Source organism: Parus major, chromosome Z, assembly GCF_001522545.3.
Source record: "Parus major isolate Abel chromosome Z, Parus_major1.1, whole genome shotgun sequence".
In the NCBI taxonomy this organism is placed as follows: domain Eukaryota; kingdom Metazoa; phylum Chordata; class Aves; order Passeriformes; family Paridae; genus Parus; species Parus major.
This window is the reverse complement of record NC_031799.1, coordinates 68,128,313-68,142,646: the sequence shown is the minus strand read 5'-3', so window position 1 is coordinate 68,142,646 and position 14,334 is coordinate 68,128,313. Positions and strand designations below refer to the sequence as shown.

General features: G+C 38.6%; 1 protein-coding gene across 2 annotated transcripts; it reads right to left on the bottom strand.

Moving 5' to 3' along the window:
• Nucleotides 1-1,532: 1,532 nt before the first annotated feature.
• On the bottom strand, nt 1,533-13,515 carry SLC25A46 (solute carrier family 25 member 46). Of its 2 annotated transcripts, none has more exons than XM_015615259.3 (8): nt 13,155-13,515; nt 11,354-11,396; nt 10,023-10,080; nt 9,439-9,516; nt 8,639-8,739; nt 6,478-6,534; nt 5,973-6,030; nt 1,533-4,130 (listed from the first exon to the last, which is right to left on the bottom strand). In XM_015615259.3, the coding sequence occupies exons 1-8, from the start codon at nt 13,405-13,407 to the stop codon at nt 3,552-3,554; spliced, it is 1,227 nt and encodes a 408-aa protein (XP_015470745.1). In that variant the 5' UTR covers nt 13,408-13,515; the 3' UTR covers nt 1,533-3,551. The 2 variants fall into 2 exon arrangements, with proteins under 2 accessions (XP_015470745.1, XP_015470746.1); XM_015615260.3 differs by lacking the exon at nt 13,155-13,515 and adding an exon at nt 11,965-13,083.
• Between the last annotated feature and the right edge of the window lie 819 nt (nt 13,516-14,334).

The following is a 14,334-nucleotide window of genomic DNA, read 5'->3' as shown; positions in this document are numbered from 1 at the left end:
CAGCGTGAAGAAGAGACCGAGGAGATACCCCACTGGAGTCTGCAAACTTCTTTGTGAGGGGAGGAAAGGGGAAGACACTTAACTTTGTGTCTGGTTACCAGTGACAGGGCGTAAGGGAATGGCCTGAAATTGTGTTGGGAGAGCTTTAGGTTGAGTATTAGGGAAAAGTTATTACCCTCAAGTGGGTTTGGGCACTGGAACAGGCTCCCCAGAGAAACAGTCTCAGCACCTGAGTTCAAGAAGTATCTGGACAATGCTGTCAGGCACTTAGTGGGATTTTTGGGGTACCATGTGCGGGGCCAGGAGCTGAACTTTGATGATCCTTGTGGGTCCTTTTCAATTCAGGATATTCTGTGATTCTACTCTGTGTTTGTAGCTGCAGGCATGTATCCAGCTGAATGACCATGTGAGATGAATACCTTCCACATTCTTGCTTTGAACTTGCTGCTAAATTCAGAGGAGCTAAGAAAAACATGTAATTTTGAGTCTTACAAATTCTGCATAAATCTGTAAAACTGGACATTTCACATTATAACAGACAATACCCAGGGGCAGATCAACTCATGTGTGCCTCAAAGTAGATCTGCTAAAAGGAATGGACACAGCTGGAACAATCTTGGAGAATTCAATATTGGCAGTGACACTGGATCTAAAAACTCCATTGAAACACAACTAAAAGCCAAGTGTGATCTGTATGCTGTCCACGAAAGAACACAGGCAGATACTTGCCTGTTTCCAGGAGGCCTCATAGCTCAAAGTTTCCTGCTTGGTCTGTTGTCACTTACTGCACATGAAGGCTTTCCTTGTAAGAGACATGGATAAGAAGCCAAGTAATTCTTCACTGGGGAAAACATTAGTCTGTCTTTCTTCAGAACACTGACCTTCTTGAAATCAGCTCTCTTCTTTAAATATAAAAAAAAGGTAGTAAGAAAAGTACAAATAATTGCTTCTATCAGGCACAAGTGCCTAAGAATTTTTCATGTTCCACCACAATTGACTTTCTACAACTAATTCAGTATTTTGTAGTATTTGTAATATTTCAGTGAAATTTCTTGCTGAAGCCACCTACTGATCATTTGTGTGAGCTAAAAATTGAGTACTTCATATTTAAAATCCAAATGGAAACCAGAAACACTTATGATTTAAAAGGTTAAAATTACTTTTTCAGCCCATAGTCATTTACATTTTTGCACAGGCAAAACCCCAGCAACTTCAGACAAAATGTATTAAGTGTTTTGGAAGATTAAAAAAGTATATATGAAAAATCTAAACATGTTCATTCTAACTGCTGGGAAGAGGACCAAAAAAGAATATAGCCCAAAGCAAAAGTTTTTTTTCCACCACAGAACAGCTGCTCTACACACAGCATTCTTTCTCACCCTGCTTAAAGTTAAACGTCTGAAAACCTAGACTACAACTGTAAACTGTCAGCAAAGAAAGCAAGTTTTTGACACAATGAAATATTGTAGCAGTGGCTAGTGCCATTCTTGAGAACTCAGCTTCTGTCTTGAAGAATACATAAAGGCAAGTCCTTCAATTCACAAGGCAAAATGCCTACAATTTTATTCCTAGAAAAACAGGATTGGCCAATTTTACAGATACATCTGGAAGTGCTAGACTGCAAGATGCACTTAGTTACTTCTTCACGGTAATTGTGATAAAATGGTTGGCTTCAGCTCAGTTTAACACCTTTGAAAAGGCCAGTTCCATGTATTAACAATTTGACTGGACAGGGCATATACAAGTCAATGCTGCCCTTGCTTAGAGCAGGAACTTGGACTGCATGACCTGATGAGGTGCTTTCCAGTCTGGATGATTCTCTGGCATGTCCATCTTGATACTCTTAGAAATTATATAAGAATCCAACTCAGGAACTGAGTATTTTACCTAAACTCTTGCATGTAGTTTAGTTCATCATGTTCTTGCACTTAGAGAGGTTGAGGAACTTGAAAATACCACTCTGGAGTCTATACAGTAAAACATAACACACACAACAGAATTCCTTTACATGCCTCTTTGGTGAATTATTTTATAATACATACAGCGAATTCTCTTTTTATTTCATACACTGTACACTAAAACTGCAATCAACAGTATTTCAAAAGAAACTAGTTTCCAAGTTCACCATACCTTCCATTTCAACACTTAGGCATTTAAAATACATGAAAGTTAGATTAATAATAAAGTAGACCTGAAGTCAGAACTTACAAAGAGCAACATCTTTGCATTATTTTACCATGACTACTTTCCATAAGTGATAACTACACAGTGATTGATGATTAAAACGCAGATCAGTTTACAGCATTCACAAAAACAGACTTGCCACATGAATGTGAAAAAAGCAGCAGCCTCTCATAATTTAAAAGTGACTTTCCACATGCTTGTCTTAACTTGCAAAAACCATCTCCCCACCCCTATATTTACTGATGAAACCAAGGACTTGGTTATTTAGAATAATTAAAAATAATTTTCAGGCTAAGTCTGATGGGGGAAGAGGGCAAAAATGATATATTTCAGTGGCTCCTTTGCACATAAACAGGCTTAGCTCTGCTCCACAAAATATTTAAACCAGCAGATTTTAAATTACAGACAGCAGTGCTAAATACTTGAGACAATTTTATACACACCCCTCCAATCTAACAAAAGAGAAACTCTAGGAACAGCCAATTGTTTTTTAGGTTTTCTGTACACTTTGAACACCACCACTACTGCTACTACTACACCACAGATTTGTATTATTATTACACTCTGATATATGGAGCATTAGAGTAAAACTAAACCCTGAAGTTGTCAGTGGAAAGTCAGCTAAAAATGACATGCACACAACAGTTCCTATTTTGCTTTATTCACACACTTAAGTTAATGCAAGCCTTGCACACAAACTGCAGGACAGCCAAATTTGCATTCTGGGCAACTTTGCCCCACACTCATTTTTTGTTGTTTTTATACAAAGCAAGAGATTCCCATTTGTCACCTTCTGTGACACTGTAGCAAAGTAAGTCTTCTATGAAGTCTTCTATGTACCTGTAAATTATTACATTTAAGTCTATTTAAGTCACTTTTACAGGTTCTATTTTACTCACAGTTCCATTAACAGTGAAGTTAGAAACATTTTTAAAAGACCAGTAAAGACATCAGTCCCCTTCTTACAAGTCCTTACAACTTAAGAAAATAAACTCCTTTCAACTGGCTAACAGTCCATATTAAATATCAGATGTGATGCTTATAAAGCAGATACTTATAATTCATATCCATTCCTTACGTCCGAGAACTGGTAAGAGGAAAAGTAAATCCTCAATGCAATCATATTTGAAATCTGATCCCCTTTGTATGACTGCATATGACATATTCAGTTTGTGTCTGTAATTTTTAAACAGTCCTTTTTTAATTACACTTCGGAAACTATATCCCCATTTTTAAAACAAGTTGTTCTACAGTGTAAGGAGAATCCACAGGGTGGATTCCCCAAAGTTCATTTTCTAAGCCATTTAAACAGTAACAAGGTTAGCAAGTCAATCATGTCCAATGTGCTAGATCCAGACCTGGACAGATTAAGGAACATTTTGAAGCAGTGTTGAGTAAATAATTTTGGTAAGCTGTAAAACTGCCACATGCAAGGTATACTGCACTATAACAGCTCCAAATCCTTTATAAAAACCTTGCATTCCTTCTTCCCGTTTTATAGTATTTATGCAGTCTTTCATTCCCTCATACTGAGTATTGATTGGAAGCACTTCATAGCCAAGGTCTGTATTGTCAATTATTGTGCGTGTCCCTTGAATATGAAGGCGGTGCAAAACTGTTTCCAGTGGGTAAAGCATGACATCGGCACAAAGGCTAGCAGCAAAGCTAGCAATAAGTTCTGGAAAATATGCATCCAGTATTCTCTGCACGGAAGTGGAGCTCTCAGTTGGAAGGTTGTGGGAATTATCCCTTTTCAAAACAAACAAGACAAGCTTCTGGACAATAGAACTGATGACGTAGTGAAGAACTCCATGCAGAGCAGTGGGAAAAGTCAGGATCATCAGAGGAAGGAGACGCTTGCTATGGGGTACTCCCAAGCCTACAACTCTGCCAATTCCTTCTTTCACACAGTCCAGGATGCCGGGATTGTCTCGAACAATTTCACTCTACAAGCACAAAGAAGGAGTTACAACTCGTGCTGAGCACTTCAAAATCATCCTGACATCCACTCTGACACTTCATCACTGCTGAAGTTTTAAAAAAGAGCTAAACACTTCCATGCTATTGTGTGTACACAGCTGTAGAAATAAAAGTCCCTTCTAATAACACTCTTCATAGCATTCAATTAAGCTGCTTCTTAAAATAATTACCCTATCTTAAAGAGGTGAGGGTTTTTTAATGTATATTGCAGTCATCTGTGTTTCTACCAAAGAAATTTAACTTTCAGCTTACTGCTGGAAGTATCAGAATGCAAAACAGTCATGAACTTAAAATGTCTACATATGAAACAAAATGCCAGGAAGTACATATTTAATTCCAAATTCCTTTCTGGGCTATGACTATAACCTCTGAACTTGAATCTACATAGTAAAGACTTATTATATAACTAGTGTTGAAAGCTCATTTTTGACATGAATTTAATAGGTTCTGTTTGGAATGTTTTCATGGCATTATATGCATTTAAAGCAGTATTCTTTACCCATGCTGTCTTAGAGAAGAGTTCTGTTCATATACTGAAAGCAAACATTGTGTAATAATTATTTACTCTGTTACATTCCACCTGTGAGTGTGGATTCAGCTAAAAACATTATTTACCCTACTAATGGTTACACTCCAGTGTTTTATCATGGGGTTTACATCCAAAATTCAAGATTTTGATGTTCTCCTAAATGTCTAAGTCTCTGAGTCCATGTGGTCTATGTCCTCACCTCTTGCCAGAATAAACCACTAGAATATTCTTAAGTATTTATGAGGTAATACTAAACAGCCTACAGAGCCTTCACAGTCTTTTTTCTGCAGTAGAGAAACTAGTTTAAATGCCTCAGAACATAATGTCGCAGACTTCAAATACAAATTAAGCAGCAAGTTAAGCAGCACATCCCCTACTGGCTCCTCTTCTGTCCCACATCACTAAGTCACTGCACTTCATTCTTGCTTTGGCCTAAAACGCCACCATGAGGTTTGACATGCTAATGACAAAGGAGCAAATGTGACAGCTACAAATTTCCACCATTTACAGCTATTTTGATAAAATGTCTTTACTTGGATAAGTGTCAGATACTTTGTCTTAATTCTGGTAAACCATGCTGTTCAATCAAAGTCAATATAAGCCTGCTAGTAGGAAATCCAACAATCTTTAACTTTTCTGGTTTGTCACTGGTCATTGTCTTCTTGCAGCACAGGAATATAATGCAAACTTGGCAAGCCAAGTTGCTCCCCTGCACCAATTAATACAGTATAAAAATCTTCACAAATGATATTATTACCTCTGCTGTCTTTCTTACAAGCTTATGACATTTCCAGGAACTGAAGAACATACACACGTTCACTAAAATACCTGCACACAGCTGAAGCTACGAATCTTAAAATCCTCAGACCTCAGTGGAATTTTAATAACCAATCCATTATAGAGAAGATCAACTACCTAAAAGCTTGAGAGATGCTTTTTTGGGCTTTTTTATTGTTTTCTTATTAAGTTGCTGTCTAGCAAAGAAACCTTATACATCTTTATGTTCTGCTGGAACACATAGATATAGCATGTTCCTATTTCATATGCAATATAGTCCAGCTGTCTATGTTAAATGTCCTTTCCAATTCTAGATTTAGAGTTAAGATAGAGCACTAATATATCCTTCACAGTAAACACCCATTTCAGCTAAGTCACACAACCTCAAGCAAAACAAATGCAACTACTGCAACATACACTTGAATTCAGATTTATTTCTCCACATAATCTAATCTATAAAGAGTATCAGGTACTTTTTAAATGTTGCAAATATATATGTTACCTGTACAGTTTCAATCAGGCTCGCAGAATAAAAAGGCATGGCTATCACATGTGTTAACCTGTAGAAATTGACAATGTAAGAATGAACATAATGACAATACTATAATTTTAGCCAAACAGGCACCTAAAAGTTGATAAAGTTATCTACCAAATTATTGTACATGAGAGAAAATTAACAAAGCATAACTCAATTACTAAAATGTACATCAACAAGTTGAGATAAGCTTCAGTCAAAAGTTTAGTTAAATTCTATTTCCATGTGACCACACTAATTAAGGTCTAAAAGAATCTAATCTTTTAAATCAGTTGAGTTCCATTGACACAGGGATCTAGTATGAGAAAACCTGTGAAAGTGGTGTATGTAATCAAGATTGTTCAAAAAAATCAGCATTTGAAAAGTACTGTTAGCATCTTACCAAATAAACATAGCAGTAGACTAAACTCATGTCCATTTGCTAGTTTTATTATGTTTAGATAGTAAGACATAAGACACATGCCACACTTACCCTTTGAGTAAAAGGTGTCCACCTATCTGCTTGAAGTTCCATTTATGTGAAAGCTCTCTAAAAAGAGAAGTATTTATCACAATATTAATAATCACCCACATCTAATTCTCAAGAAATCCTTCCATGAGTGTCAACAACCAGTTTTCATATTGGTTTTCTACTATTTATGTTGAAGCATTTCCCATTTTGGAAAGACACAGCAAAACATTTAGTAAATCATGCTTAACTTCTAGTAGTTTTTTGGGCCTGACAGACGTCTATTTAAAAAGATTTCAGTTATTAATTATAATTAACTTATTAAAATAATATATTTGCAGCTCTCACTGCCTGTACTGACTTTAATCAGTTCTGCATTTATTTAGCAACCTTATGTACAAGCACTTAAAGCAATTTTCAGGGATCACTGGAATACTTTAAAATCTTCATACTTCATCAAGAAATCATTTTTATTTCATTTTGGTTTGGTTGTGCTCTTCTCTTCTTTAGATTATGTCTACCCTGTTGTTGTTTCTGTCCAGAAAATCTAAATCATATTCTAGCACAGTTAGACAAGAACAAATCAAGTACAAGAGGTCAGACTAGAAGTTGCACAGTAATTCCATACAGACATAACTGAATTTTTTGTCTTTTAATCAGTTCTTACCATATTCTGATAAATCAGAAGAAAACCCATGCTTTTAACACAAAGGTGACATAAAAAATATTTCCTTGAAGTGGTATTTCTAGTTCTACGCTTCAAAATACAAACAGCAAATGTTTACATTCCACTTGACAGAAAATGTAAACCCACCTAGCTCAAGATATCATTCAAATACCACATGTACTTACAATGCATATAGTCAATACTCTAGTTATGAGGTATAGATACCTGCCTGAACTGCTGGCACACTAGACTTTGCATTTTTAATAACAAGCTATAAAATGCTCAGCCTTCAAGTGTTGTCCAGGAATCACAATTAGACACTGCTTGTAGTTAAAATAACTCTAATCCAAGATAGGCAAGATTTTACTCTTTTTGAAGAATTGTGTGTTGCCACTAGCTATCACATTTTAAATACATAGGTCTATCACTAAACAGGAACAGAAGATCATTTTTACCATTACATATTTCAGACACTTGGATCACATTCACTTACCCATAATACTTAAATGATGTGGAAAATTAAACCAGCCAAGCTAATGTGTGAAAGCCTCACCTGTCAACCCGCAAGGTGTAACTGTCCCTGTAGTGGAAGAACAATTACGCAACAAGTTTGTCTAGTACAAAATGTTCACACCCATTTCTGGTCTCCTCTCCTAAAACAGGGATGTTCTTTCATGTAACTATAATATAGAATAGACATTTCACTTCTCTGTGTTCTTCGGAGCGTGATAATGTAGTAAAATAACCTTTTAAATTGGATTTACTGGCACTACTGCTACAGCAATAACCTTCTCCTCCCTGTGACCAACCAAATATGCAACCCACAATTATAAAGGAAGAGAGCATTCAGTAGAAAACTGCTGTGGGGTGGTGCATGTATGAGACAACCATCACTTTCCCAGTCCAGTTAATTTTCTGACTGTTCACATATTGTATTTCCACAAAGATGGGAGTAGCACAGAGGAAGGAATGAGCTGGGTCCAGGAGAAAGGTTTGATTCTTTTGGCGGCAGCACCAGCTTACTTTTCAAACTGCTTAACTGGCCCACAAGTACAAAATCATTCCTCACATTTGCAAGAATTCAGAACTACGAAGATAAAAATACTATATCACATCTCATGAACTTAAGCATACCCTAGGGTTGTATCTGAAACACACCTGGAGGAAAGCACATGCCTAGAAATTTCAATTACCTATGAAACAGTGCTGACCAAAAACCTTAAATACACACTCTACATAATTTAAAAATTAAATGCTTTTGAACTTGAAAATGCCTACTTTTATTAGTATGGATGCATGCATCATAACAGTATTTGATTTAGCTGAACCTTATTTCTTTCTTCTTTTTTAAACCCAGGGTAGTTTCCATATCCCTGAATATTTTTAGTAAAAATATAACTGAACTTCTGTAGCAGAAGATGGACACAGGGATGCAGAATGACGAGTATCACTTTGAAAATAAGTCAACAACTTATTAATTTGTTAGAAGCAGTGGGAAAAAGAAAAAAAAAGCAGTACCTTGGCAAAGGTGTAAATTCACTGATGATGCCTTCTGTACCTAGGGTTATGCCCTGAACAATGAAGGTGCTGCCCATTCCTTTCCAGAGAGCTCTTGGACCCTGTGTGTTGAAATATGCAACAAAAATTAAAAAAATTTCTCAACTTATCAAGTAAAAAATTCCAGTAAATTCAGACCACACAGGGCTACAATTCTACCATTCAACTTTGTCATTAAATTCAAGTACCAACTAATTTTTTAATATATGAAGAAATTTTTGTTTTTCAATAATTTCAAAGACCTGTCAATAATTTTGGAGGCATGTCTCCTATAATAATACTGTTATAATAATATAATAATACTGTTAATACTCTGTATTATAAACTTAACATAATTTTCTTTGGAAATGAGATGTCAAAAGTACATCCATAAGAAATTCAGAATTAAGCCTTCTGATCTGAGTTTAAGGATTGCCATTCCCCTGCAGAACTGGAAATGGATTCAGTACTGTCTTTGGAAGGAGCCACTTCAGCAATAAGTTGCTTATCCACAAAATGATTAATTATCTTTCTGAACCCTAATGAAAAAAAAGTTAGTTTGTTTTCTAACATCCATAAATCTTTCCCCACTAAGCACTGCACTTCTGAAAAAAATAATAATTTACTTGATCATATTGACACATTTCTGTAACCATAAAAATAACAACCCATCGTAACAGCCATATTTTTTAACACCACATACATACACTTAGAGATTTCAATGTACATACATGCTGTAGGAAGTGTCAGTGCTCAGATACAGCATGACACCAAATACTAACCTGTGTCTTATTGATGCAGTACATGATATTGATAACTGTAAATGGTGTGAGATGATAGTTCCGTGCATGATAGTTAACCTGTTAAAGACATAAATAATGACAGTCTTAGAAACACACTTGCAGATGCTACAACTCTAAAGGATAAAGGTGTTTCAAATGTAAAAATTTTATCTCTGTAAAGATCAGCTAAAAATAATTCTCATTGAAATTTAGGGAAATGGGCAGCCTTTTTAAGTGTTTGTATGCTGAATGTTTAAACAATAAACCATGCAAAAAGCAGAACCTATGAAATAAAGGTTCTGCTAGTAAATGGGGATCTGAAAGTTGCTCTGCAGACCCCAAAACACTTACTTACTGTAATTTGGTTTCCACTGCCCAAACAAAAATGAGTAAGATTTTTCAAAACAAGCTAACCTGCAAAATAGAAAATATGTATTCTACACATAAAAACTTGTTAATATATTAGAGTCCCCCTAAAAATTGCAAAGCTTCCTATACTATATACTTTCGTACAGATTATGAAAATACAGGAATATGACAGTACACAGGAGCTTTGACTGGAATAGGTAATATAAAAGACATACCTGACATTGACGACGTAGAACAATGCAAGGATGTGCCAACACATTTTCTGTAAATAGGCTTTAAAGGAAAATTGTATTTAATGCATGGGAAGCCACTAAAAATCCCTTAGAAAAGGCTTGTTAATTGTCTCTAGCAGCAGCAGATCAGTATTTGGAAAAGCAAGCTATTTCTAGCTAACAGGGCATTTCTGATGGCTATCCAAAGTGTCCTGAAGAACAAGTTACATAAAATCTGACATATGCATTTGCTACAAAGAAAACCCATATATATGTAAGTATGCATATTTTTATAAGCAAAAAAAACATAGAAAACTTCTTAATCTCACCCTCCTCAAAGTATCAGGGTACAAAAAAACCCACAACCACAATTATGAAGGGATTAGTTCCCAGTTTTATGCTAATTCTGTATACTGCATTACTAATCAAGACTGTCCTTATGAGGGCCAGAGAAGGACTGATACTAATGGCTGACTGTGTTTTCACCAAAAACACTACTGACCCAAACCAAATCTCCTACTGCTGCCAGAAGTCATATTTCAGTGAAAACTGCAAAGAAAAGTTCTCACTTCCAAAGTAGAATTCCTGGTTGCAGCCATTCAGAGAAAATATTAATGTGATCTCAATGTGCCTGAGTGATCCAAGTACTTACTTACCTGTATGTTGTTCAAACCTGGGACATGAATTAGGAAAGTAGAATAACCAGGATTTTTACAAACACCCCAAGCTACAGGATCATCTGTGGTAGGTTTCTGAATTCCCAACAAACAAGTAGAAGCAGCACAGAAAAATACTTCAGTTTTGTAACTACTGAGCCAATTAGCAGTCAGCTACTACTAAAAGAGGTAAAATTTTCTCTGGACATCAGCATCTTAAAGTTCACCACATTCTCAAAAATGCTATCAATAATCAGGGTCACCATAATACAGAATAAAATGGCCATCAGGCCACTTGGTTATATGGATATTATAGTCCCAGGATACTTTGGTAACATACTTGAATACATTTTGACCATCTTAGGAAACATCTGTATTGCCTAAAAATATTAATAGAAGTTGCAAATGTCAAAAAAGTTTTCTGGTGTTACTTTCAGATTACTTGGAGAGGGTACACACATCCTAGGTATTCCATATGAAAACTGTTTCTTACATTCACATAGGTATTTTCTGTGCAACAGTTAAAGAAAATAGAAACCTAAATGGGAACAGTAGGTTTCTAAACACATTTCAACTGCTTATGGCTACTGGAATAAAAACACAATATAAAAGTGTAAGTAGGGTTTATAAGGCAAACAGGAGCTTTACTACCCCTTTGCAACTGAACACAACTCTTACCTTGCAAGACCAATACCAAAGCCAGCAAATCTGTTCAACTGCTCTGAAAAAAAAGACAAAACACCAAAATAAAGCCAGATTATACAGCAGTGATAATTACAAATTAGGAGAAAATGCCATGCACAGGATTTGAAAAACTAATTTTATCCTGTACTTGCATCAGAAAGTTACAAGCACTAAACCACAATATTTATGGCAGCTCAACAACAGAGGATATAAAAAAATTATTCCCCCAGGAACATTTGCACTTTGGACTGCATTTGAGTTTTTACATACTCATATATAAAATTATGCTTTTCTTACAAGGAAATAAAGAAGAGAGAAAGCTAACAATAAAACAGAGTATTTTAATATCTAAAAAAACTCCCCCAAACAAACTACTGAAAGATTTAGCATGCATGAGCTTACAACAATTCTGAAACATAAATTTAGATAACTGAGGTGAAAGTAACATTAAAACAATAAAAGGGCAAAATTTTGGGAGAAGTTACACAAAAAGCCATGGATGAAGTAACAAACATCAACATAAAGCAAATTTTCAAGCCAGTTGTTTATCTGCAGTTCTTAGCAAAAATTCAGTTACTGGAAAATTATGAAAGTAATGAATTCACCTCTCTGTTGTCTGCTGCCGAACATACATTTGGGACATTGGGAATTATCAGAAGGGTTTCAAAGACAAGCATCAGAACAGTAAAGGCATTTTAAAGTTAATGCTCTGCCCTACAATCTTCTGAGTGCAAGCAGTGTGAAAGCATGGATAAAGTCAGTAACTTCAGTAACACCAATGTGGCAGCACTCCCAGAAATGGTAAGACACCATTTGCAGCTGCTGGATTCAGTGATTATAGCAACTCCTTATCAGTCCTCCAAAGTGCAGAATGAACACACCTTCCATATGTCGATAGGGGGAAAAAAAATGTAGGGTCCAACTATCCAAGGATACCTAACCAGTGCCTGCATGGACAGAGTACAGCTAAAGGCTGTACTCTTTACAATACCTGAATAAAAACAGTGTACTACAGGTCAGAAAAGAAAGACTCACCTACTAATGTAATTCGACTTCAGGTAAATTAGTTTAATAAATCTTTTGACACTCAAGTGTCTACAAACTGCTGCTTTTAATTAAAGACAACATGCAGTTGTCTTTAATTAGATAATAGATACAGCAAGTTTTCCTTAATGCACTTCAATTTCATGAAGACTTAAAATAACTTATGTGTGCTTTTACTCAGTTTCCCAATAATTACTAAAAAAGCCTTGTACTCAGTTGCTTCCTTAAATCCTACCATACCCACAGTTCCCTTGCTAACACGCGTGGAAGGGGGAGTGGGAACGTTTACGTCAGCAGCTCATGTTTTAAACCCCAAAGAAGCCACGCAGCCTGAAACAACAACACAATTACGTAGCACTCTAAGACCCAAAGACACTTCCTGTCCTTAAAGAAGGCGGAGTGTTTCTGCAGAATATAGTTTGCATGGGCAATGAGGAGCAAGCTAACCATACACTGCTTAATGAGAAGCTGCGGGGCGCATTCTGGCACTATCAAATTGCATTTGCGTGAAGCAACATAGTGCTGGACCGCAACAGGCAGCGACGGAGCAATCCGTGTTCTTCTAAAGGACTTTCTTCCCCCGCGCTACAGCACCGCCAGTAAAAAGGAGGGCCCGGGAGACGCCCGGCCCGGCCGCAGCAGGCCAAGCCCGCCGCCCGTCCTTGCCCGGCGGGTCATTGCCCGCGGGAGGTGGGAACCGGGGCGCTCCGGCGGCCGCCCCCGGGCCAGCCCAGACTGGGCCCTCCCTTACCGGCGCCGGGGCCGCCCGTCCCGAGGTTGGCCTCCTCGTTGGGGCCGGCGCCGCTCAGAGGGGTCCCGGCCCCATACGGCGGCGTCTTCTCGCCCCAATGCAGGTTGCGGCTGCCGGGGATGTCGGGCGGGCTAGTCACCCAGGGGCCCAGCTCCATTCCGCCGCTGAAGGGCCTGGAGCCGGGGCCCAGTTCGTCGCGGCTGACCCCGCGATAGCCGAGGCCGTCGAAGCCGTCGGGGCGCCGCGGGTGCATGGCAGGGGTGACTGAGGGAACCTGGCAAGAGTGGGGGAGTGGGAGAGGCCGCGCTCGGACCGCACCGGCTGCAACAGACCCGGACCCGCCGCTGGCCCTGGCACTTCCGGCCGCGGTGAGGCCGCCCGCGTGACCGGCGAGGGGGCGGGGCCGGGGCAGCTGGGCCAATGGCGGCGCTCCTCTTGCCCGGCCTGGGGCGGAGCGTCCGGCGATGGGGGCGGGTGTGCGAGGACGCCGCCTGGCGGTATGGCGGGCCGAGGAAGGGCGGGGCTGTGGGGGAGAGCCCTGCGTGAGCTCTGCTCCTTCTGTGAGGAGTGGCCTTCTCCTGACCGCGGGGAATACGTGACAAAGTACCACTGGTGGCCGGAGAAAGGGGGCCAGGCGGACATAGGACAGCAGATTCCGGGGAGAAACATCCTTGTTATTGACCCCGTAGATGAGCACAACACAGCACACAGCAAGGGCAGGGATGAGGCCAAGAAAAGGGGCGTGGACTATGGGGAGGAATACAAACCACCCAAGATCCACAAAGCCCTCCTTATTTCCATAAATGAAAGAAAAGACTTGCCCATGATCAATGATTGCATAGAAAATGAGAAACACTTCAAGGCAGGGGAGTCAGTCCATAGAAAGTATTGCCCAAGCCTGGGCAGTGCCCACTGTGTCGAGTTTCAATGGGGATTCCAGAAATATTTCCAGGTCTCAGAGAGACATGAGCAATTGATGTGTGCTAGAAAAGGTTTTTATTATATAAAAGCATCAGTTTCAAAGGAAAAGAGTTCAGAGAGTTAATGTACTTGCTAAAAGCTTTTGGCATAAAGTTTCAAGTTCTGAGCAGCAGCTCTCTGGTATAAGGTCCCAATGTTCAGGGCAGCAGCTTCTCGGTGTGGAGTTTTGTTGTCTTGGGCTGCAGAAGCAGTTGGTGAT

Bases quoted from the DNA above. Each gene is read 5' to 3' on its own strand.
- SLC25A46 (XM_015615259.3), bottom strand. From the start codon at position 13,407: ATGCACCCGCGGCGCCCCGACGGCTTCGACGGCCTCGGCTATCGCGGG. The intron at 11,397-13,154 runs GTAAGGGAGGGC...CTTTTTTTTCAG, and splicing joins GACGGGCGGCCCCGGCGCCG to AGCAGTTGAACAGATTTGCT. The intron at 8,740-9,438 runs GTTAGTATTTGG...TTCAACACACAG, and splicing joins ACTGCATCAATAAGACACAG to GGTCCAAGAGCTCTCTGGAA.